Consider the following 26,638-nt stretch of genomic DNA (forward strand, 5'->3'; position numbering starts at 1 on the left):
CTTATCCAGATCCATCTGTAGCAGAATACTATCTTCTCTTGTATTAACTGCTTTACATAGTTTTGTATCATCTGCAAATATCGATATTTTACTGTGTAAACCTTCTACCAGATCATTAATGAATATGTTGAAGAGAACAGGTCCCAATACCGACCCCTGCGGTACCCCACTGGTCACAGCGACCCAATTAGAGACTATACCATTTATAACCACCCTCTGCTTTCTATCACTAAGCCAGTTACTAACCCATTTACACACATTTTCCCCCAGACCAAGCATTCTCATTTTGTGTACCAACCTCTTGTGCGGAACGGTATCAAACGCTTTGGAAAAATCGAGATATACCACGTCCAATGGCTCACCGTGGTCCAGCCTATAGCTTACCTCTTCATAAAAACTGATTAGATTGGTTTGACAGGAGCGATTTCTCATAAACCCATGCTGATATGGAGCTACACAGTTATTCTCATTGAGATAATCCAGAATAACATCCCTCAGAAACCCTTCAAATATTTCACCAACAATAGAGGTTAGACTTACTGGCCTATAATTTCCAGGTTCACTTTTAGAGCCCTTTTTGAATATTGGCACCACATTTGCTATGCGCCAGTCCTGCGGAACAGACCCCATGGCTATAGAGTCCCTAAAAATAAGAAATAATGGTTTATCTATTACATTACTTAGTTCTCTTAGTACTCGTGGGTGTATGCCATCCGGACCCGGAAATTTATCTATTTTAATCTTATTTAGCCGGTTTCGCACCTCTTCTTGGGTTAGATTGGTGACCCTTAATATAGGCTTTTCATTGTTTCTTGGGAAGCTGTAATAATCCGATCGCTTCTGCTACACATAGGCCATGATCAGATCCCCTGTGTGTAGCAAAACTGCTCACTTCCTATGAGCTCAGGGCGGTGCTCATAGCAATCTGGCAATGACAACCACAGGGGTCTGCTGCAGACCCCGGGTTGTCATTTCAACCCATTGGCGACCCGCGGTCATGTGACACGGGCGCAGATTGGCGGGATTAATGACATGCTTCCAGCGTCATCACATTAAATGCCGCTGTCAGAGATTGACAGCGGCATTTAACAGGTTAACAGCCACCCGCGGCTATTGGGGGCACATGTCAACTGTTCAAAAAAGCTGAAATGTGCCAGGAAAGATGTGGGCTCAGTCCCGGAGACCACATCAAAGGGAGAGTGACAACATGCGCAGTACATGTACAGTGCATGTCGTGAAGGGGTTAATATGTGCAGACATAAAACTGTGTACACAAGACATGTGAATGCTGATATTTGCACTTGTTTCTGTTTACACCCTTTCCCATGGTGTTCTGGTGTCTCTGTGTTTATCCTTGGCAGTGCCACAAATTTATCATGGTTTTTTCCACGGACATGTATTGTGATTACACACAGATTACGGTACATTATTTTATTTGATAAGTCCAAGTTTAAAAAGGTTTATAAGTTCAGGAAATAAGCCAAGTTACTTTCAATTCAAAGTAACAAAATAATTACGGTAACACAAAAGAGCTGTGACTTGAGGCTACAGATAACAACAGATGACGTCTGTGTTCCTGACTACCTTAGATTATCAGTTTTAGCACCTATAAAATCTTAGCAAATAATCTATATCCAATATATACATTGAATTAAAAAACCAAGAAGGAAAACTTGTGGAATTATGGGAATCACAGGATCAATAGACATGTTAATCTTATGAAAAGAATTTAAAAAATTGAAACATTTTCAAAACATTTTTCTACAAAATGTCCCAGGAGCATTTTTTCAACACAACAACACTAGGCTTCATGTTGTTTGTGCTACTGTTAGCAACCTGTGTAGCTTAAAGGGAACCTGTCACCCCCAAAATCGAAGGTGAGCTAAGCCCACCGGCATCAGGGGCTTATCTACAGCATTCTGTATCCTGAAAGATCAGAAAAAGAGGCTATATTATACTCACCTAGGGGCGGTCCCGCTGCGGTCCGGTCCGATGGGCGTCGCGGTCCGGTCCAGCGCCCCCCATCTTCTTACGATGACGTCCTCTTCTTGTCTTCATGCTCCGGCGCAGGCATACTTTGTCTGCCCAGTTGAAGGCAGAGCAAAGTACTGCAGTGCGCAGGCTCTGGGAAAGGTCAAAGAGGCCCGGCACCTGCGCACTGCAGTACTTTGCTCTGCCCTCAACAGGGCAGACAAAGTACGCCTGCGCCGCAGCGTGAAGACAAGAAGAGGATGTCATCCTATGAAGATGGGAGGCCCCGGACCAGATCACGATGCCCATCGGATCAGACTGCCTGCCCAGGTGATTATAATCTAATCTCTTTTTCTCATCTTTCAGGATACATCAGGGGCTTATCTACAGCATTGCAGAATGCTGTAGATAAGCCCCTGATGACAGTGGGCTTAGCTCATCTTCGATTTTGGGGGTGACAGGTTCCCTGTAAATGTTCTACCTTGGCCTGCATCGTCTGTGAACTTGTCTCTCATCGAACACTTCTGAGATATCATTGCTCAGCAATTTTTGTGTGTAAGTAAATACTCTTCCATAAAGGCCACCTCTATGGATTGTACGGCTTATGGTGGTCATATGGACACTCCAGTCTCATATTGGGAACTCTGCAGCTCCTTCAGGGTTACCTCTGGTCTATGTTCTGCCTCTCTCATTAATGGTCCCCTTATAGGGCCTGAGAGCTTTGAGACTGGAATATTTTTTTATCACCCAACCCTGACTTGTACTTCTCAAAAACTTTGTCCCTGACTTGTTTGGCGATCTCCTTGGTCTTCATGGTGTTGTTTGGTTAGTGGTGCCTCTTGCTTAATGGTGTTGCAGCCTCTGTGGCCTTTCAGAAAAAGAGTATATATACTGAAGGACCATGTGACTTGTGAAGGTAATTGCTTGCAATGCAACAGAAATTTTTTGGGTCTCCATTGCAAAAGATGTGAATACATATGCACATGCCAATTTGTAGTTATTTTATCCCATAAATGTAATTTATGCCTATATTTTTCTCACTTTACATCATCAACTTAGACTACTTAGTGCTGATAGATCACACACAAATCGGATTACAATAATATTTAAACACAGGTTGTAATGTAACAAAATAGGTAAAAAGCCAAGGGGGTGAATACTTTCGCAAGCCACTGGGTAAATCTGACAGGGAGAAGGACTTGGGGATCCTAGTTAATGATAAACTTACCTGGAGCAGCCAGTGCCAGGCAGCAGCTGCCAAGGCAAACAGGATCATGGGGTGCATTAAAAGAGGTCTGGATACACATGATGAGAGCATTATACTGCCTCTGTACAAATCCCTAGTTAGACCGCACATGGAGTACTGTGTCCAGTTTTGGGCACCGGTGCTCAGGAAGGATATAATGGAACTAGAGAGAGTACAAAGGAGGGCAACAAAATTAATAAAGGGGATGGGAGAACTACAATACCCAGATAGATTAGCGAAATTAGGATTATTTAGTCTAGAAAAAAGACGACTGAGGGGCGATCTAATAACCATGTATAAGTATATAAGGGGACAATACAAATATCTCGCTGAGGATCTGTTTATACCAAGGAAGGTGACGGGCACAAGGGGGCATTCTTTGCGTCTGGAGGAGAGAAGGTTTTTCCACCAACATAGAAGAGGATTCTTTACTGTTAGGGCAGTGAGAATCTGGAATTGCTTGCCTGAGGAGGTGGTGATGGCGAACTCAGTCGAGGGGTTCAAGAGAGGCCTGGATGTCTTCCTGGAGCAGAACAATATTGTATCATACAATTAGGTTCTGTAGAAGGACGTAGATCTGGGGATTTATTATGATGGAATATAGGCTGAACTGGATGGACAAATGTCTTTTTTCGGCCTTACTAACTATGTTACTATGTTACTATGTTACTGTATAACCCTCTCTTTCTTGTTTTACAGTCTCGAGGCTGCCAGCATTGGGTTTATCATCATTATAGACAGACGGAAGGATAAGTGGAGCTCAGTGAAAGCTTCGCTTACACGTATAGCGGTATGTCCACAATTTGTCTGTTATTCTTTGAAATTGTCTCCAATCATGTCTCATAGACATTTTCTCATAGAAAACTAGTCTTCAACCTAAATCTTTTCTCTTCCTGGATATCTCTACTAGTGATGATCGAGAACTGAAATGCTGGAGTTCTCGAATCGAGCTGTTGGACGCTCGGATGGGCTTGACTTGAGTACCAAGAATAATGCAGGTTAATGGGAAACGCAAGCATTTTTCCGAAAGATCCTGGGAGGAGAGCTAAGGAGGCAGGAAAATTGCTGCTGAAATTCATGGAAACAGCGCTCAGTTGGAATGGGAACAGCATGTGGAAGACGCCTGGATGCATCTCTGACTTCCAGGTTGCTTCTGGGAACATTGTTGTCAAGAGTATTGCTCTACTTTTACGGACTGTCAATAAAACATACAAAACCGAATATAAAATGGATTTTAAAGGAACAAATGTTAGGAAATGACTTGTATATATAAGGCAAAATGAAAACAAAAAGGTTCCTCCACCTCTTAATAGCCAGGCCACCTCTCACTGTCGCCTATGACTACAGTAGATGACAGTGAAATAAAACTACACCCACCGGTAGATGAAATTGTAAGATTTTACTACCTTATCTGGGCATGTGGTGTGTATGACATGGTCATGACACATCCTGTTTAATTTATGAAGGAAGGATTCTGAAACTTATAAAACCTATGCGGACAATGCAGGAGCTGACAAAAATCAGAAGGAAGAGTGACACCAATACATCCTGCAGTACACATGAAGGAGGGCCTCATAAACATTCTGTTGAAACTTTTAGATAGTGGATCTCTGTCACGGATGTGGTTTGTGTGACCACTGTGTCACGGACCACGGAGAGCCTGGAGGGGCTTGACTAAGTGAGCACCGAACTCTTCACTAGAGCCTCTGATGGTGAGGTTAGGCTCCCGATGAACACCAGGTGCCACTCCAGGACAGACCAACGGACACGCAGCAGCTGGACCCAGTAGGACAGACAGAATGGTGCAGCAGGCAGAGTTGGTATCAGAGTGCAGCAGTTAGATGATGAATCAGAGTGCAGCAGGCAGATTTGGTATCAGAGTGCAGCAGGCAGAGCTTGAATCAGAGTGCAGCAGGCAGAGTTCGTATCAGAGTGCAGCAGGCAGGATCTGCACCAAAGTGCAGCAGGCAGGATCTGGACCAGGGTGCAGCAGGCAGAGCTTGAATCAGAGTGCAGCAGGCAGAGTTCGTATCAGAGTGCAGCAGGCAGGATCTGCACCAAAGTGCAGCAGGCAGGATCTGGACCAGGGTGCAGCAGGCAGGATCTGCACCAGAGTGCAGTAGGCAGGATCTGCACCAGAGTGCAGCAGGCAGGAACTGCACCAGAGTGCACCAGAGTGCAGCAGGCAGAGTGCAGCAGGCAGAGTGCAGCAGCAACTGGTACACAACCTTACACAACTCATACTGCACAACAGGAAGGTTGCTCAGGCACCTCCCCAGTGAGTAGGAAGTATTATATACATAATGCCCCACAGCCAATGGCTGGGGAGGAAATAGCAAGTGCACGCGCTGGCCCTTTAAGAAGACAAGAGGCTTAAGGACATGGCTGGGAGCCCGGCTCGAAGCTCTGCTGGACGCATGTAGAGCATGGGGAAGGAATGAACCGACTGCAGCGCTAGTGAGGGAAGTGACACGCTGGAGACCCTGCCTGTCAGAGCAGGGATCCAACGTGGTGCTAACAGTCTCCTAGACTCATAAAGCCTATGCACTAAGTGCAAGGGCTGCAAAAATGTAGAAAGAGGGACTGCAAGTAGGACTCCTAGACGGCTAAAACCTATACACTAAGTGCAAGAATTGCCAAAAATTAGACCTTGGTGGTGGTCAGGCTGGTAGTGGTCAGGCCCCTGTTGATCTTGGCGCTGCACAGATTGAAAATTACCGTTCTTTTATCTTCCACACATTCTTTAAACATGCACCAGACTGGTGAACTCCTAACCCTTGGCCTAGGAACTTGCCGCATGTGAGTGCTCTGGAGAACAGTTGCCTTTCTTGTCCCTCTTGCCTCCCCACTACCTCTTCCTACCAGTTGCAGTGCTGCAGATTCCTCACCCTCTACACTGCTGTCCTTGCTCTGAACAGTACCTTCCCAGATTGGGTCAAGTGACTCTCCCGCCTTGTCTTCCACTTCAGCACTCTAGTCCTCTTGATTGTGGCCCACGGCCTCGGCCTCTGCATGCACCATCAGCAGCACGTTCACTTCCCCGTCCCTTACCGCATGCCTTGCTCATTTTAAATTAAGTACATAGTATTTGCTTGCAATCTTTCCAGTATTAATAGGGAAAAGAAAATATGTAGCCCTGAAAATGACTTTTGCTTTTAGGTTGTAGCAGCAGTATACCTATAGAAGGACTGCAATAAACCCTGTCTATATGCCTTAACAACATCATTGTTTACAAATTAATTTGGAGCATCTTTCAACTGTCATGCACCCCCACCAAAAGTTTTACGTCAGCCAGGGACTGGAATACATTTCCAGTGTAATTTACAACACCTTAGTATTGGTAATTATTTTTTAATTAAATGGATGCTCTTGGTTATGCTCCTTCCCGCCCTCCTCAGCCCACTTTTCTAAACGTTGGAGCCAATCTGGAGTGGTGTAGAAACGTCAAAAGTCACAGTGTTTTTTCTCAAACACTTTCCTACATTTCAATGTGTTTTGCACTAGGATTTTGGTGAAAACAGCTTGATGAACTGGGCCCAAAGTGTTTAAAGGTGGCTTTTGTTGTAGTGGCCCTGGGTGGTGTATGCCTGGAAGTCTGTCGGAAGTTTAAGTCATGAAATTCTTTCAACATACAGTATACCTCTGATGGAAGGACAAACCAAGATTAGAATGCTGCAGTTATGCTAGGTAGTTTCTCAGAAACTGACCCACAAACCAGCTAAATAAACAAGAACTTGACCATAACTGGATAAAATAGGACAATACTCTTCTCAACATTGGAATTGCAGTTAAAAGAAAAGTAATGGAATTATGAAAATCACAGTCCAAGCAAGGAGGGCATTAATCAGAGAGACCAAAAGTAACCCTGAAGAAGCTGCAGCGTTCCCAAGCAGAGATCGGAGTGTCTGTCCATATGACCACAATAAGCCGTACACACCATAGAGGTGGCCTTTATGGAAGAGTGGGCAGAAAAAAGACTTTACTTATATACAAAAATTTCATAACTAAATCCCATAATGGATACAATCCTGCTCCTATGTTTGTTCATCTTATCATAGATGAACCATAAACACTGGGCCACAAAATCACAAAAGGACACTCCATACTTAGAGCATTAAACCATATACAGTGGGGCAAAAAAGTATTTAGTCAGTCAGCAATAGTGCAAGTTCCACCACTTAAAAAGATGAGAGGCGTCTGTAATTTACATCATAGGTAGACCTCAACTATGGGAGACAAACTGAGAAAAAAAAATCCAGAAAATCACATTGTCTGTTTTTTTAACATTTTATTTGCATATTATGGTGGAAAATAAGTATTTGGTCAGAAACAAAATTTCATCTCAATACTTTGTAATATATCCTTTGTTGGCAATGACAGAGGTCAAACGTTTTCTGTAAGTCTTCACAAGGTTGCCACACACTGTTGTTGGTATGTTGGCCCATTCCTCCATGCAGATCTCCTCTAGAGCAGTGATGTTTTTGGCTGTTCGCTTGGCAACATGGACTTTCAACTCCCTCCAAAGGTTTTCTATAGGGTTGAGATCTGGAGACTGGCTAGGCCACTCCAGGACCTTGAAATGCTTCTTACGAAGCCACTCCTTCGTTGCCCTGGCGGTGTGCTTTGGATCATTGTCATGTTGAAAGACCCAGCCACGTTTCATCTTCAATGCCCTTGCTGATGGAAGGAGGTTTGCACTCAAAATCTCACGATACATGGCCCCATTCATTCTTTCATGTACCCGGATCAGTCGTCCTGGCCCCTTTGCAGAGAAACAGCCCCAAAGCATGATGTTTCCACCACCATGCTTTACAGTAGGTATGGTGTTTGATGGATGCAACTCAGTATTATTTTTCCTCCAAACACGACAAGTTGTGTTTCTACCAAACAGTTCCAGTTTGGTTTCATCAGACCATAGGACATTCTCCCAAAACTCCTCTGGATCATCCAAATGCTCTCTAGCAAACTTCAGACGGGCCCGGACATGTACTGGCTTAAGCAGTGGGACACGTCTGGCACTGCAGGATCTGAGTCCATGGTGGCGTAGTGTGTTACTTATGGTAGGCCTTGTTACATTGGTCCCAGCTCTCTGCAGTTCATTCACTAGGTCCCCCCGCGTGGTTCTGGGATTTTTGCTCACCGTTCTTGTGATCATTCTGACCCCACGGGGTTGGGATTTTGCGTGGAGCCACAGATCGAGGGAGATTATCAGTGGTCTTGTATGTCTTCCATTTTCTAATTATTGTTCCCACTGTTGATTTCTTCACTCCAAGCTGGTTGGCTATTGCAGATTCAGTCTTCCCAGCCTGGTGCAGGGCTACAATTTTGTTTCTGGTGTCCTTTGACAGCTCTTTGGTCTTCACCATAGTGGAGTTTGGAGTCAGACTGTTTGAGGGTGTGCACAGGTGTCTTTTTATACTGATACCAAGTTTAAACAGGTGCCATTACTACAGGTAATGAGTGGAGGAAAGAGGAGACTCTTAAAGAAGAAGTTACAGGTCTGTGAGAGCCAGAAATCTTGATTGTTTGTTTCTGACCAAATACTTATTTTCCACCATAACATGCAAAAAAAAATGATAAAAAAACAGACAATGTGATTTTCTGGATTTTTTTTTCTCAGTTTGTCTCCCATAGTTGAGGTCTACCTATGATGTAAATTACAGACGCCTCTCATCTTTTTAAGTGGTGGAACTTGCACTATTGCTGACTGACTAAATACTTTTTTGCCCCACTGTATAACAACGGAGTTCAAGTCCAAATTAGTGTATAAAAATATCAATTTTATTAATCTTCCACATTAATAACAATCATAATAAAATACTATATATCTGACATAACATGCTCAGCAAGGGAAAGCAACAACGGTACCAGACCTGTGTGATCAGCCACTCACTGCCATAATCAAAATAAAGTGCTTAGTGCTACTGTCCAATATAATGGGACAGGAAAAAGAACCCCAGGACCAAATATTATCATATATCTAATGTCAAATGTAACTTATTCCTCCTGGCACTTTTCCTTACCCATGTAGCAGGCAGCGTTTGGTCACACAGCACAGCCCCAACGCGCGTTTCGCGTTGGCTTCGTCAGGGGGCGATATTTTTATACACTAATTTGGACTTGAACTCCGTTGTTATATATGGTTTAATTATATACAAAAATTGCCTACCAATGATATCTCAGATGTGCTTGATGGGAAAGAAGTCCAAAGACGATGGTAGAACATTAAGGCCACGCAGGTTGCTCACAGTAGCACAAGCAATATGTGGCCTGGTGTGGTCGTATTGAAAAAAAAGGCTCCTGGGACCCTTTGGTGAAATGGCCATACTACTGGATCCACCACCAAATCAATGTAACGCCGAGCTGTATTTGTAATGAAGACTAGAGATGTCTGGCTACCGTACATTATGCCACACTGATTTCAATAAATCTTTTATCTTCATGATTTAGTTTCTTCTACTGTTGGATTGCAATATGATAAAAGTCAATAATACGTACCGTACATTTCTCATTGGTAAATGTAACTAACCAGTGTAATAATTATTCAGTACTGTGTGCTATGTAATGATTAGATTATTTCAATGGCTTGTAATGAAATGTGAAGAAAGGGGAAAAGGACACAGCGTTTTAATAATATTCATATATCTTCTGATTCTTCTTAGGGAGCTTTCCCAGGGAATCTGCAGTTGGTTTTTATTTTGCGCCCATCTCGGTTTATACAAAGGACTATTGCAGACATTGGAATTAAACTCTACCGAGATGACTTTAAAATGAAGGTACCGGTAAGCATATATTTTCATCTTGTGTTCGGCGGCATGTGCTCATGTGTATCACTTTGTGTCACTGATCCTTGATTCTACTCATTACAACAACAGTTTCTGCAACCCATGTGAGAAGTCATTGGTTCTGATCCTGATGTTGTTATACAATTCAAACCCAATTCACATCTCTTCAGGTACATAGAAACATGCAGAAACATCAAGTGACATTTGTTGGTGTTTATTGAAAAAAGTCACGAAAAATCAGATGGACCAACGCAGATCTATAAAACTTCAGTGCAAATGGCCAATATAGGCAAAACATTTTGTCTATTTTATCCAGTTCACGAATATATCTAAGGGTAGATACATGGCATTCTCTCCCCGGTATTGTGTAGTGGAAGCCCCCTTTAAACATAGCATATATTAACTTTAAGTTTGCTTAATTTATTTAGGCTTTGTACATGAAATGGATCTTCCTATCTATCTAATGAACTGCAAATCATTACTTTTGGATTTGTGGAGGTCTGATCTCTGGGACACCCAATGATCTTTAAAATTAACTGTATTAGTGCTTTGGCCCATGTAGTGCAGCGGTAGCACACTTATGCAGTGATGAGGCAGTGACCCAGCAAAGTTCCAAACAAAAGTCTCTTCAATGCATTTAGGCTACGTTCACATTTGCGTTGTGCGCCGCTGCGTCGGTGACGCAATGCACAACGCAAATAAAAACGCACCAAAACGCATGCAAAAACGCTGCGTTTTGCGACGCATGCGTCGTTTTTTGCCGAAATTTGGACGCAAGAAAAATGCAACTTGTTGCGTTTTCTTGGTCCGACGCTTGCGGCAAAAAATACGCATGCGTCGCACAACGCAACAAACAAAAACGCATGCGTCCCCCATGTTAAATATAGGGGCGCATGACGCATGCGTCGCCGCTGCGTCGCCCGACGCAAACCCGACGCAAACTAGCATAACGCTAATGTGAACGTAGCCTTACTTCACACCATGAATGTCCAATTCACACAAGTATGTATCCTTAAAGTCCAATTCACAGCACTACATAGTACCGGTATCCTCCGGATTGCTGCCAGAACCATATCCTCCGGATTACGGTCACTAAACACTCCAGTCCACCTCTGACCGGTTGCCGTGGGTGACTGCACCACCATCTTAATGTCTCTTTACTCACAGCTTTCCACAGTACACAATATCCTTCAGTTTGGAGTCACTAAACACGCCAGTCCTCTTCTGACCAGTTATCGTGGGCAACTGCACCGCTATGCACGCTGTGGGTGCCAGGCGTCTCAGCTCCCCTGTCTGCTTGGCTCCGCTTGCCTGTGTTGCCTCACACAGGAGCTCTGCACAGCCGAGTGCTCTGCCCTCTAGCTTACACCAGACTGATACTGACTCTGACCCTGACACACCCAAACCCTTTACTGCAGGGATTTTAACTGGGATCTATGGTCTTCAGCCACATGGAAAACCCAGGCCTGGAATGAAATGGACTGCATGACTACCATCCTCATATCATCAACAGCCCCCGGAAGAAGCCCACGCTAACCGCGCATCGGGGCATAGTGTGCGGCACCTTTGACAGTGATGGGGATTTACATGGGGTTATGACCTGGTGACATTTCAGCGAGGGACAGACTGTATCTTTACACCTCACTTGGGGATTTACTATGTCTTTGCTGATATGATCTCTGGGGCCCCTTCATTTACCTTATCATTGCACTGACACTTTATGTATATTTAAGAGTATACTTGAATCATGCTGTCACACTATTGGTGCTGCAATTGTGTTGCACTGGTGTCTCTCATCAGTATTCTGTCTTAATTTTTGCCTTTCTGTTTGTTTAAAACCTTTGTGAAATTATTACGGATAAATATATTGATTGAATTTTATCAGTGGATTTGCACTCTGTTGTCTTGCATGTTTAAAAATGACTACAATCAAAATACAAAAACCCCAGAGCAGGTTTTCCCAACTCTGCCTTGGACACTGCCATGCCGAAAATTAACACTTCTTTTTAGTCTGCATTGTAATCACAGCTACACCTGTGTCTGAAAATGCAATCTCATGGCCTCAATACACCTACACCCAGAGGTCAGACACCTACATACCATAAAATGATGGCACATAATAATAATATGCTATTCATACAGAACCGGAACAACCATTTACACAAAACTTTTTTTCTTATCACAGAAAAATAATCTTTCCTAATTTTTCATTTACTTCTTCCCTCCTGCACTAATCTTTCACACTCAAAAATTGCTTAAATCGGTCTACAGTTCTGTGTTCAGTAAAGGAACAAATCTTACCTGCTGACTATAAAAGAGGGAATGGATGAAAACAGAGGGAGAAAAAGGACACAAAGTGACAATGTCAAGGGTTCTAGTGGCTAGAGTGAGGAAACTGCTAAAATCGCTGGATACAAGTCAAATATTGATTTTCCTCATGTACACATATAACAGCCTATTCAGGAAAGTTACAAGAAAGTGCAATTACTTTTTAACCCACAGGGGCTCAGACATTTGTCTTTCAGCCATTTGGGAATAGAAGGAAGATTCTAAATACAGTCATGGTCGAAAGTGTTGGCACCCTTGAAATTGTTCTAAAGAATGAAGTATTTCTCCCAGAAAATCATTGCAATTACACATTTTGTTATACACATGTTTATTTCCTTTGTGTGTATTGGAACAACACAAAAAAAAGAAAAATTGCACATAATTTCACACAAAATCCCAAAAATGGGCTGGACAAAATTATTGGCACCCTCAATTTAATATTTGGTTGCACACGCTTTGGAATAAATAACTGAAATCAATCGCTTCCTATAACTATCACCAAGCTTCTTACACCTCTCAACTGGAATTTTGGACCACTCTTCTTTTGCAAACTGCTCCAGGTCTCTCATATTTGAAGGGTGCCTTCTCCCAATGGCAATTTTAAGATCTCTTCACAGGTGTTCAATGGGATTTAGATCTGTACTTATTGATGGCCACTTCAGAACTCTCCAGTGCTTTGTTTCAATCCACTTCTGGGTGATTCTTGAAGTATGTTTGGGATCATTGTCCTTCTGGAAGACATATGACCTAGGATACAAACTCATCTTTCTGACACTGTGCACTACATTGTGACCCAAAACAAGTCAAGACACCCAGTTCCAGAGGGAGCAAAACATCCCTAAAACATCTTTGGACCTCCACCATATTTGACTGTACGTACTGTGTTCTTTTCTTTAAAGGCCTCACTCTGTTTTCGGTAAACAGTAGAATGTTTTCTTTACCAAAAAGCTCTATCTTGGTCTCATCTGTCCACAAGACACTTTTCCAGAAGGATTTTGACTTGCTCACATACATTTTGGAAAACTACAGTCTAGCTTTTTTATGTCTCTGTATCAGCAGTGGGGTCTCCTGCCATAGCGGTTAATTTAATTCAAATGTTGACGGATAGTTTACACTGACTCTGATGCACTCTCAGACAGCTTGAATTTCTTTAAAACTTGATTAGGGCTATTCATCCACCATCTGGACTATCCTGTGTTGCAATCCAGGGAGATTAGCTACAGTGCTATGGGTTGTAAACTTCTTGATTATTATACAAAAAAGATAGCGGGCACCACAAAACATAAGTGAGTCAGGGATCAACCATATGCATATGAGAAGGACTATCAAGAAAAACTAAGAAAAAAAGGATGTGCATAACACTGGGATCAACTATCAAAAGATTACAACTTTATTCATACAAAAAGGCACATCAAAACAAGACATACATTTAAAAGCATTTAAAAACAGAAAAAACGGCACATGGCTGGTAAGCTACATGCAGTCCCCCAGACAATTGGAAACAGATACCACTTAGCACTGAACAATATGATAAACGTTTAAAGAAGGTACATGCATATAGATTAAAACACGTACACCAATATATATTAATATACCACCTACTATCCCCTACAGACATCAACCAACATTGAGGAAAGAAAAAAATAATATATACGAAGCATAGGCTCAGAGTAAGCCCCCTCATGCACTCTAACAATTCTAATGGAAGCAATAACTATATATGAGATGCTACCCAGTGAACTGGGGGTAAAATAACCATGTGTTAGGTCAAAATATACCCCCCAGAAACTGCAGCCAAGTTATAAAGGAATATATCACCTAAAAAACCTGAGGCGAGGCAGATAGATAAACTCTGAAGGAGCCTACAGTGCAAGGATGCCAAGTAGAGATGAGGTAGTTCAAATACAAAGTGCTAATGCTGGGAAGGACATGAGCCCCGCGCGTATCGATGCTACAAAAGCATCTTCCTCAGGGGAAATGTCATCTCTACTTGGCATCCTTGCACTTTAGGCTCCTTCGGAGTTTATCTATCTGCCTCGCCTCTGCCTTGCCTCGCGTTTATAGCGCGTTTTATCGTATAGCACATGGCCCAGTGCTATATTCTGGGGCAGTGCAGGTCTGCGTGCTGCGAGTGCATCTGATAATCGGATCACGCTCCCCATACAAGTCTATGGATGCGTGTTAAACATCGGACTGCACTCAGATGACACAGACAATGGAGAAGATCGAGAAACTAAGTTCTCCGTCTTTTGCATGTGTGCTGCAATTCTCTCATGCGAGAAAACTGATTACAATAACATGACACTTAGATCAAATTCTGAGAGAGTTTGAGCATAGTGTCATTAGCGTAATCTGCCCTATCCCCTCACCTGAGAGAATCGAGAGCTGTGTGACCCTGGTCTAAGAGTCAGCCTGGGGATACCGGTATGTCTTCACAAAGGATTATTTACTAATACGCTTTTAAAGGTGCTATCACTTGTGTATTTCATATTCTCAGGACGTGTTCTATATTGATCCAATTGGCTCTGTGGTTCACACTGTTGCCTTCTAGTTATGGGACATTACAGTAAAGCACCACTCAAATTTATTTTTATTTGCAGTTCTGGAGTGGTGCCACGAAGCTAAGTTCCTTGAACCTTGTCTTATACTTATCAGCTGCCATCTTCACCTCTTCCCCACACATCTCCGGTCCCACATATTGTGGCCGCACTTTCTGACTGACCAATAGTCAGAGGTAACAGTCACAAGCTGTCAGTGAAAGTCTATAAGGGCCTCGTTCTCACTCTCACAAACTGGAGAAGTGAATTGAGAAGTGACCTCTGGCTTGCCATGCTAAAACTGTCTTCACAAGCTGCTGAAGACCACCAGAGCGGCGCTGATAACAGATGAACATGGTGGCTGATAAATATCATTCTAAGGGCAGGGAACTTAGATTAAATGAAACCACTCCAGCAATAAAATATAAGAAAATGATGCTTTAACTCTTTTTTTATTGTAACGAGATAAAACTGGGGGATAAGCAAGGGTTTCTGTGGCAATCACCCCAAAAGTGGTATAGCGCATCAATCAAAGAAGACAACACTAGTGGAAAATTTGGTATGCAAAATATGCTGACACTTGCAGCAAATGTTTAGAAATTCAGTTAACCCATTATCTACCAATGTCCTTTTTTTGGGGACGCCTAATCTTTAGCTTCTAGCAACTAGGATTTTATAATTTTTATAATTAGGTCCAATTTTTTGTTTTGTGTTTGTAAAATGAATGTTTTCAAAATAGGAAATCATGTCATTGCCATTTTTAAATGAATATTGGGAAGCCCTTTTCTGAAAAATCTGTACTTGTAAGTAAAAATGTTAATTTGGCAAGCAATGGGTTAATAATAGCAGAAGAAACTGAGAGGAACATGGCTTGATCTGTCTTTAGTTGGATGAAATGTGGTTGTTGCTGCAATATCACAGGCTTCCAGCCTTCTGTCTTTTGTCAGGCTAAGGCTCTTTTTCTGGCTGTAGGCTCCCAGACATCTGCACTGCAGCCGCATAATGGCCCCAAACACTTTGATCAATGTTACTCTCCTTACAAGGCAGTCTCCAATATGGGAATTAGTTACATCCAAGCTAGGTACTGAAACAGCAACATATTAATCCACAGTGATCAAATGCAGCAATAACAAGTTTCTACGGTTAAAGCCCTGTTCAGAGACGGTTCCTGACCTGCACCCTGGTAGATGCGGTGCTCACTGCACACAGAACACTGCCACGACTCTTTGTAGGGTCCTCACTCTGTCTTTTTCATAATTGTGTGACAAGTTTCGGCTACATCTTAGCGCACCCTTCACCTCTGACCCAGCCACCATTCATCACACCACGGTAAACAGCCCAACATCACACTTGTCATCATTATCATCATAGACTGTTTAGTTACACGCATGATTAGGAGAAACATCACCATTTAGTTCATATCCACTACCAAATTAAAAATTGAATACATTTTCATACTCAAGATTTCTGTATATTTGTCTGTTTTGTGTATAGATTTAGTAGAATAATTACATGTAATAATGTTTCTCCTTGTTCAAAAAATTATAGATTATTATGGTAAATTCTGTCTCGGACCTTCATGGATATATTGACAAAAGTCAGTTAACCAATGAGCTGGGTGGGACCTTGGAATACAGCCACGGTCAGTGGATACAGCATAGAACAGTAAGTAATAATTATGCAGTGACATTGGCTGGCTATTTTTCAATATGTGATTTTTCAACAATAGTAATATGTCACATTTAGTATAAACAATTTTAACAAGTGCTTAGATATAGTGTTTTTTTATTTTTAAACATCGATATCAATTTCTTAGCATTTGCCTTTGAAGTTGTCAAAGTTGTCTCATATAGAGGGATCACAGGCAAGTCAACAATGTCAGGTAGGAAACTATTGACCAGATATTTTAGCGGGTCTGAAGTCCACCGGATTGAACTGTAGGGTATTTAAAATGTACAGGTCCAGCAGTTGTATGGGCACTTCAGAGCTTTCTCAGCCACAGTCTGGTATATTCCTTCAAAGGTGGGAGCTTACCCTACTAGAGAGGTGGAAATAAGCCAGCATTGATGAATAGGCCTATGTGGGGACTCCATTACAGGACATGGAATAGTGATGGCACGATGAAGATCTGCACTACAGCAGAACCGTGGCAAAACTGCGTGTAGATACAAGTGTTTTGCTGTTTTGTTATAGCAAAGCCTGTATTTAAATGTTATAAACTTAGTGCTAAGTGCAGTGGAGATCAGTATCATGGGTCAGAAAAGAGGCCGAGAGACAACAGGTTAAGAGTTCAAGAATATTTATGATGGTATGCAGGTAAACAGCTATGACACAGCAGGTTAGTAGCAGACAGAGCTGGATAAGCAGTAAGCACGTGTACAGACCGTGGAAGTCCAAGTATGTCAGGTCCAGAGACCTGGAGACCAGGCCAGGCCTCCTAGCAGGGAACAGTCCAGCAGCAGAGAGGAGTGCAGAGCAGATCCAGGGAAACAAGTCTTACGATGAAGAGATGTAGATCCGGAGACAGATGGGGTATCCCAAGGTAACAAAGAACCAGCAAGATAGCAGTTCTTCCAGCTTGATCACAAGTCCAGGAACAAGATACTCAAGCAATGAGTAATATACAGAGCTCCCTTATATACACCACAGACAGGAACAGGGAAAGTCTGACAGGAAGCAAGATGGCCCCCGTGAGGCCAGTGACTCCATCTTAGGTAAGGGCAAAAGTAACTGAACTGAGGACAACAGCAGACAGGAACAGATGTACAGTCCAAATCCTTACATTACTCCCTTCTTAAAAGACGTCCTCTGGACGATCTTAAGTCTGGCTTATTGGGGTATCTGCTGTGAAACAGTCTGATCAGATGGGGAGCATGGATGTTCTCCAGAGGTTCCCAGGAATTTTCTTCAAGAGAGTATCCCTGCCATTTCACCAGATACTGAAGACGTCTCCTATGAATCCGTGAATCCAAGATTTTCTCCACGACGAATTCCTCTTGCCCGTCAATGAGGACTGGATCAGGAGGAGCAGAGGTGCGTCCGGGAAAAGAATTAGGCACTGCTGGTTTAAGCAGGGAAACATGGAAAACAGGATGAATTTTTAAAGAGTTAGGCAACTTGAGTCGACAGGCTACCGGACTCACAATACCGCTGATCTTATATGGGCCAACATATTTTTGCCCCAGCTTGGAAGTCGGAATTCTGAGTTTTAATTTTTTTGTTGAGAGCCAGACCATGTCTCCTACCTTGTATGTTGGTGCTGGCTTACGGAATCTGTCTGCTGCCTTCTTGAATCTTTCCTGTGCTGAAACTAAGGTGTTTTTTAGAATGTCCAAATTTTGCTGTAAAGATGCAATGCGGTCAGCAATCGCAGGCACAGACATGTCTATGGGGAGTCGTGGGAGAATACTGGGATGATATCCCTTGTTAGCAAAGAACGGAGATAATTTGGTGGAAGCATTCTGAGAGTTGTTATACGTGAACTCGGCCAACGGCAGTAGACTTACCCAATCGTCTTGTAGATGACACACGTAGCAACGCAGATATTGCTCCAAGGTTTGATTGGTTCGCTCTGTTTGGCCGTTAGACTGTGGATGAAAGGCAGAAGATAATTTTACTTTGATGTCCAGAGCAGCACAGAAGCTTTGCCAGAACCGTGAGGTGAATTGGACTCCACGATCAGATATGACTTCATCCGGAGATCCGTGTAAACGAAAAACATTTTGCACAACAAGATCCGCTGTTTGCTAAGTTGTTGGGACACCAGCACAAGGAATAAAATGAGCAGCTTTAGTCAACCGGTCAACTACTACAAGAATCGTGGTTTTTCCCTGTGACAAAGGCAACTCCACAATAAAATCCATTGAAATTGACCCCCAGGGACGAGATGGAACAGGCAGAGGTTGCAACAGTCCTGTAGGTGAAGAACGAGGGACTTTTGACCTGGCACATACCTCACACGATGACACGTACCGAAGAACATCTTTCCGAAAAGTCGGCCACCAGAAAAAACGAGACAGAAATTCCTGAGTCTTCTGAACTCCCCTATGACTGGCAAACTTAGAGTCATGCATTAATTTCAACACACTCAGTTTTACTGTTTCTGGGATATACAGACGCTGTCCTTGAAACCAAAGTGCATTCTTGAAAGTTAGATTCACCTGATTGGGTGGTTGACTCAAAAGCGAATCCGCAGCATAAGCCTCCTTAATCTCAGTTAGAAGATCCTGATTATGCAAGACGCTTACAAAGTTTTTCTCAGATAGAATGGTCCTTGAAGACATAGCTGAAGTTGCTTCATCTAAATGAATTCTGGATAGTGCATCAGCCTTCTTATTACGAGAACCCGGCCTATAGGAAATGACAAAATCAAATTGATTAAGAAAAAGATTCCATCGAGCCTGTCTAGGTTTCAGACATCTTGCCGACCTCATAAATTCGAGATTCCGATGATCTGCGAGTATAACAATCTGTTGGGATGCTCCTTGTAACAGATGTCTCCATTCCTTAAATGCGGTTATGATGGCTAACAGTTCCTTGTTGCCAACGTCGTAATTCCTTTCTACGGGTGACAATTTTTGCAAGAGAAAGGCACACGGATGCAAGAGATCTTTCTCACCTGTTCTTTGCGAGAGTATGGCCCCTACAGCACAGTCCGAGGCATCTACTTCCACTATGAAGGCTTTTTCTGGATCAGGGTGGACAAGAATGGGAGCTGTCGTAAATTTAGATTTCAACGTAGAAAATGCTGTTTGAGCTTGGGGAGACCAGACAAATGGCGTCTTCTTCTGGGTTAACTGAGTGATGGGTGCAACAATCGCTGAAAATTTTTTAATAAAGCGTCTGTAAAAATTGGCGAATCCGATGAATCTCTGTACTTCCTTCACTGACTTGGGAGTCGGCCACTCCTGAATGGCTTGTGTCTTGCTTGTGTCCATGCTGAGACCCTGGGGAGAAATAACATATCCCAAGAATTGAATTTCTGTTTTGTGAAACTCACATTTCTCCAGTTTGATGTATAAATGATTCTGCCGTAGACGATCCAAAACCATTTTCACGTGTCGCTGATAGTCCTCGATATTGCTTGAAAAAATCAAAATGTCATCCAAATAAATCACAACAAAAATATCGAGTATATCCCGGAAAACATCATTTGCCAAGTGCTGGAATGTAGCCGGTGCGTTACGGAGACCGAAAGACATAACGAGGTACTCGAAATGTCCATAACGTGACCAAAAAGCCGTTTTCCACTCATCGCCAGGACGAATCCGTACTAGATTGTATGCTCCACGAAGATCCAATTTTGTGAAGATTTTGGCATGTCGCACTCTCTCAAGTAATTCGGGAATTAGTGGGAGTGGATAAGAGTTCCTGATTGTGACTTTGTTCAGCTCCCGGTAGTCAATGCATGGTCGGAGTGAGCCATCTTTTTTTTTTGACAAAGAAGATTGGAGCACCTGCTGGGGAGGAAGATGGTCGTATAAACCCCTTAGCTAGGTTTTCATCTATGTTCTCCTTGAGAACTTTTAATTCTGGCCCAGACAATGGATAAATACTCCCGAAAGGAATCGCGGCACCAGGCAATAATTCCACGGGGCTGTCATATGGCCGATGTGGCAGTAATTTATCCGCATTTTTTTTGTCACACACATCACTAAAGTCCCGATACTCTACCGGCAATGTCGAGTCGACCGTGACTGCTGTCTTCGCTGGAGCCAGCTCTCCGGACAATGCTGATTCATTTGGAAACTGTAATTCCTTCGTTGTCCAATTGATAATCGGAATTCGCAGCCGCAACCAGGGCAAACCTAAAATAATAGGAAAATTAGGAGAAGAAATCAACAAAAAGGACATATTTTCAGAATGATCCACACCCATACGGATCTTTAATGGGACTGTTTCGAGTTTCACAGGCCCAGATATTAGTGGAGACCCATCCACGGTCTCCATAAACACCGGAGAGTCTATTTTTCGTGAGCGTATGCCATGTTTTTCAGCAAAGGAGATGTCCATGAGATTGCTGCAAGCTCCAGAGTCTATCATGGTGGAGCAGGTGATCCAGCAGGAACACACCCAAATTTTGATGGAAACGCAGCAGAGCGAATCCCTCCTCGCCGTGGTAGAACTTACGGAAAGTAAGGCTATGTCCACAGGTGATGATGTTAACGATGAATCATCAGGAAAATCAAAGTTTTCAGTGGATATTTCTTGTCTGTGCGGAAGAGAACACACTGAAGATACATCCGAAAAGTCAAGTCCAGTTACCGCAGCTGCGGACTTGCGATTTTTCCCAGGGCACTCTGAAATATAGTGACCCGATTTACCGCAGTAAAAACATAGATTCTCCTTGAAATGATATTCCTTACGTGCATCAATGGGTTTCCTCCGTACTGCGTCAACCTGCATAGGTTCCAGCTCTGTCTGAGATAAAGTCTTAGTCAGCGCCTCCTTGGTGGGGGATGGAAAAGGCATAAAGTTATTACGATTAGCATCGGCCCATTTTTCTTGACGACGTTTGGTGAGACGAATATCAATCCGAATACAATGATGTATAAAGTCAGCCAAGTTAGTAGGTGATTCACCTCAAGCTAGTTCATCTTTGATGGAACCAGATAAACCTCTCCTGAACACTGCATATTTCGCTGAATCGCACCATGTAGTATCCAGCACCCATTTCCGAAACTCCATTGCGTATTCCACAACAGGACGCTTCCCTTGACGTAGTGTCAGTAGTGCGGTTTCAGCTGTAATACTCCGATTAGGGTCATCAAACATTTGACACATTGCTGCAGTAAAGTCTTTCAGGGAATTCAAGCACACATCATTAGTCTCAATCAGAGGATTAGCCCAGGCTAACGCTTTGTTTGTTAGCAACATAATTATAGTCAACACTTTATCCCGATCAGTTGCAAACTGGGCTGCACGTGCAGAGAAATACAGCTGACATTGATTCAAAAACCCCCGAAATTTCTCTCTTTCACCACAAAACCTGAATGGTGGGAGTTTAGGAAAAGCCGGACCAGGAGCTGGGATTGGAGCAGATACCATGGTTGCAGCTGTAGTCTCCACATTTGAAAGTCGAGATGCTAAGGCCTGAATAGACGTATCGGCCACATTCGCATTATGATTAGTTTGCGATTCTAATGTCCCCAGTTTTGTTTTTATAGCCTGCAGCTCCCCATGAAGTCCAGAGACAAAAGAGCAAAGTTTTTTCATTCGCACCTCCATAGAATCTGGCCCAGAGATCTCCATTTTTTTTTTAGGCTTGAGTATTCTGTTATAAACTTAGTGCTAAGTGCAGTGGAGATCAGTATCATGGGTCAGAAAAGAGGCCGAGAGACAACAGGTTAAGAGTTCAAGAATATTTATGATGGTATGCAGGTAAACAGCTATGACACAGCAGGTTAGTAGCAGACAGAGCTGGATAAGCAGTAAGCACGTGTACAGACCGTGGAAGTCCAAGTATGTCAGGTCCAGAGACCTGGAGACCAGGCCAGGCCTCCTAGCAGGGAACAGTCCAGCAGTAGAGAGGAGTGCAGAGCAGATCCAGGGAAACAAGTCTTACGATGAAGAGATGTAGATCCGGAGACAGATGGGGTATCCCAAGGTAACAAAGAACCAGCAAGATAGCAGTTCTTCCAGCTTGATCACAAGTCCAGGAACAAGATACTCAAGCAATGAGTAATATACAGAGCTCCCTTATATACACCACAGACAGGAACAGGGAAAGTCTGACAGGAAGCAAGATGGCCCCCGTGAGGCCAGTGACTTCATCTTAGGTAAGGGCAAAAGTAACTGAACTGAGGGCAACAGCAGACAGGAACAGATGTACAGTCCAAATCCTTACATTAAAGTGACATGTCAGACCAGGATTACATATTAAAGGGCATCTGTCAGCAGGTTTTTGTTACTTTATCTGAGTGCAGCCTGATGTAGGCAGAGAGACCCTGAATCCAGCGATGTATCACTTAGATTACTGGGTGCTGCGGTTCCAATACAATCAGGGTTTATAGTTTTAGCAGTGAAGCAGGGCTGAGGCACTCTGTCACCGGGCTATGAATTTTTCGAGGCCCTATACTACACGTAATTGCCATATATAGTCTTTTGTTACACTTCCCTTTTCAGACATTTTCACTAATCATTGACCAAATTGTGTTCCTAAAATGTCCTTTTTTTAAGATTCTTTGCACTGTAACAAGTTAAATTTGAAATTTATTTAAATGATGTATATGATACATACTTCTCTTTTTTTACACAATGTTAACTTGTGGATAAAGACTCCACTGTTTCGCCAAAAGTTCCATTACATTAGTATCTTGCTTGTACTAACAGCAAATGAAAACTTTATGTGTAACACAACGCGTTTGATACATAATGTGCTAAGCAGACTATCTGCAAATCATTTTGTTTTTCAAAATTATGTAATCTTAAAGGGAACCTGTCACTCTGAAATTGCAGTCCAATCTGCTGTCACCATGCTATAGAGCAGGAGGAGGAGCAGAATGATCATTTTCTAAGAAAAGTATAACCTGAATTTTAATCATTTAAACCTCTACCCTTTCTGGGATTTGTGTCCCAGTGGGCGGTCCTACCAGTGACTGACATCTATGCACTAATAGGACCACCCACATCAGTGACTGACAGCTATGCACAGATAGGACCGCCCACCGCTCATATAAACACAAGTGGCAAACAAAAAGCAGAGGTTTAAATGATGAAACACAGGTTACAAGGTGTCTCTGTTCTGTCTAACTTACTGTTAATTGCCTGTTGTTGAGTGTAATCTGTATGTAGTCGCTGAAAAAGATTGCAGGAAATGTGGACAATTCTTCATTTCTCTGCTCCTGCTCTGCTGTCTGTCAAGCACCATGTAAATATGTTAGAACAGCATCTGTGTTCCAGGTAAGCTCACGTACTATGATATATATTCCCCGAAACAGGCCATTGAGAGCTTTGCTCAAGTTGTGAAAACGACAGCCCAGAATTTGCAGACATTTGGAACTAGCCTGGCAGAAACCGAACTCCCCAATGATGTCATCTGCACAGAGGAGCTACTCTTGTCACATTCGGAGCATCAGACCAAGCTGAAAGTAGGTGCTGCATGTACTTCTCCTTGTAATACACTTTATTGTATTACTGAAGGTGTTCTAGCACATAATCTCTTAACATGGATCTGTCACACTGTAAAGGTAGCATGGTTCGGGGACAGGAGCGTGCTCATATAAACACAAGTGGCAAACAAACCTCCTATATATTCAGACATGGCTTTGAGGAAGCATTTATGCATAAGGTATTTATGCACACTTTATTCCAAGTGCATTTTCTCAAAGTGCCTTGCAGTTAGTCATGGCAGTAAGCCAGGGCAGGAGACAGGGTAAGACATTTAACCCCTTTAAAACCTTAAACGTATAGTTACGTCTAAGGTTGGCTACCATCCGGTTTGCTGCGGGCTCCGGCATTGAGCCCGCAACTTTTCCAGCACATGTCAGCTGATTTCATCAGGAAACTTGGGCTGAAAGGTGGCAGATGAGGTTTAACAATGATAAATGTAAGGTTATACACATGGGAAGAAGGAATCAATATCACCATTACACACTGAACGGGAAACCACTGGGTAAATCTGACAGGGAGAAGGACTTGGGGATCCTAGTTAATGATAAACTTACCTGGAGCAGCCAGTGCCAGGCAGCAGCTGCCAAGGCAAACAGGATCATGGGGTGCATTAAAAGAGGTCTGGATACACATGATGAGAGCATTATACTGCCTCTGTACAAATCCCTAGTTAGACCGCACATGGAGTACTGTGTCCAGTTTTGGGCACCGGTGCACAGGAAGGAACTAGAGAGAGTACAAAGGAGGGCAACAAAATTAATAAAGGGGATGGGAGAACTACAATACCCAGATAGATTAGCGAAATTAGGATTATTTAGTCTAGAAAAAAGACGACTGAGGGGCGATCTAATAACCATGTATAAGTATATAAGGGGACAATACAAATATCTCGCTGAGGATCTGTTTATACCAAGGAAGGTGACGGGCACAAGGGGGCATTCTTTGCGTCTGGAGGAGAGAAGGTTTTTCCACCAACATAGAAGAGGATTCTTTACTGTTAGGACAGTGAGAATCTGGAATTGCTTGCCTGAGGAGGTGGTGATGGCGAACTCAGGTGTTCAAGAAAGGCCTGGATGTCTTCCTGGAGCAGAACAATATTGTATCATATAATTATTAGGTTCTGTAGAAGGACGTAGATCTGGGGATTTATTATGATGGAATATAGGCTGAACTGGATGGACAAATGTCTTTTTTCGGCCTTACTAACTATGTTACTATGTTACTATTATAAGTGGCACAAAAATACGCCATTTTGCCTATAGGAGCCATGGAAGACTCATAGTTCACTGTATTTATGGTGTAAGCTCTCTTCCTGCCACCCTTGCCCCAATTACCAGTGACTGATGGCTGACTAGTGTATATGACATTACATTCTGTTTATATTGTTTTAGCGCTTGGTCCACTTCTGATGCCCACATAATTTCTCTTATTTATGTTTCTTCCTTTTTTTTCCTCTTTGAAAGCACCAAAACTTGTGGGCTTTTTTTGTTCCTCTTATCTGCTGTACATCTCTCTTCTGGTTTTGTAAATCATTAGCTAAAGTTCTCTTTATATTTTGCTTCCTGCCATAAACAGTCTTGGAAAAAAGTTTTGAGATTGAGAATAGATTTTTTTTTTACAAAGTTTGCTGGTTCTGTCACGCTGCTGCTATTCAAGTAGAAGCAGCTCCACCAGATGGCAATAGAGTGGAGGGAGGACTGCACACAGCAGGAGCAGACCTGCAACGCAGCAGCGAGGCCACCACCAGATGGCAGTGGAATAGTAAAACAAGCTGGGTCGATATTAGTCTGCAGCGCAGTACAAAAGGAATCACCAAACACAGAGTCAGAAACAAGCCAAATGGGTCAATACTGGTAAGGAGCAGATATGCCAAAGACAAGACGTGACACAGCAGGTCAGAGTCCAAGCCAAGTCAGGTACCAGGGAATCCAAACACGAGGGGAACTCAGAGTCAGACAGGTGACGGAAGGGATGGAGGCTCAACAGCGGAAGGTACAAATGACTTCAGGAGGGACTTATGGAACACATTGGGAATCTCTCGCTGTATTACACCTCTCTCCCGCAACCTCCGATCCATCCGAATGGCCTGAGTCATGACCTCCTCCAAGGAGCTGGATGGCGAATGGAGAGCCAAAGCATCCTTAAGATGATCCGACAGTCCCCTCCTGAACTGGCATCTTAGTGCAGCGTCATCCCAGGTCACTTCAGTGGACCATTGCCTAAACTCTGAGTAGTACCATTCGGCAGTGAGTTTACCCTGGGAGAGACCCATGATAGTGTCCTCTGCCACCCTGACCCGGTCCGGTTCATCAAAAATCAGTCCTAAGGCCTCAAAGAACCTATCCACCGACACACGTTCACGGGCAGAAGCAGATAAAGAGAAAGAGAAAGACCATGATTGGAGACCCTCCCGCAGTAACAAAATAATTATCCCCACCCATTGACTCTCGTCTCCAGAGGATCAGGGTCTAAGAGAGAACAGCAGATTACAACTCTCCCTGAACATATGGAATTTCTCCTTTTCTCCAGAGAAAGTATCTGGGAGCCTGACCGTAGGTTCAGGAGAGTGTAGCAAAGCATCTTCAGGGTCAGAGTGCTTACAGGTAGTTTGGGAAATAGAACGCTGAAGGGTGTTAACAGTCACAGAAAGCTCCCTCAGC

General features: G+C 43.0%; 1 protein-coding gene across 1 annotated transcript in view; it reads left to right on the forward strand.

Annotated features, from left to right (window-relative positions):
• MCF2L2 (MCF.2 cell line derived transforming sequence-like 2) overlaps positions 1–26,638 on the forward strand; it is a 516,938-nt gene that overhangs the window by 108,736 nt on the left and 381,564 nt on the right. The window contains exons 4-7 of the mRNA XM_069727236.1: positions 3,917–4,007; positions 9,880–9,993; positions 16,416–16,532; positions 23,807–23,956. Coding sequence (XP_069583337.1) covers positions 3,917–4,007; positions 9,880–9,993; positions 16,416–16,532; positions 23,807–23,956 — 472 coding nt within the window. The remainder of the gene's footprint in view (positions 1–3,916; positions 4,008–9,879; positions 9,994–16,415; positions 16,533–23,806; positions 23,957–26,638) is intronic.

The sequence above is a fragment of the Ranitomeya imitator genome, chromosome 5 (genome assembly GCF_032444005.1).
Source record: "Ranitomeya imitator isolate aRanImi1 chromosome 5, aRanImi1.pri, whole genome shotgun sequence".
Lineage (NCBI taxonomy): Eukaryota > Metazoa > Chordata > Amphibia > Anura > Dendrobatidae > Ranitomeya > Ranitomeya imitator.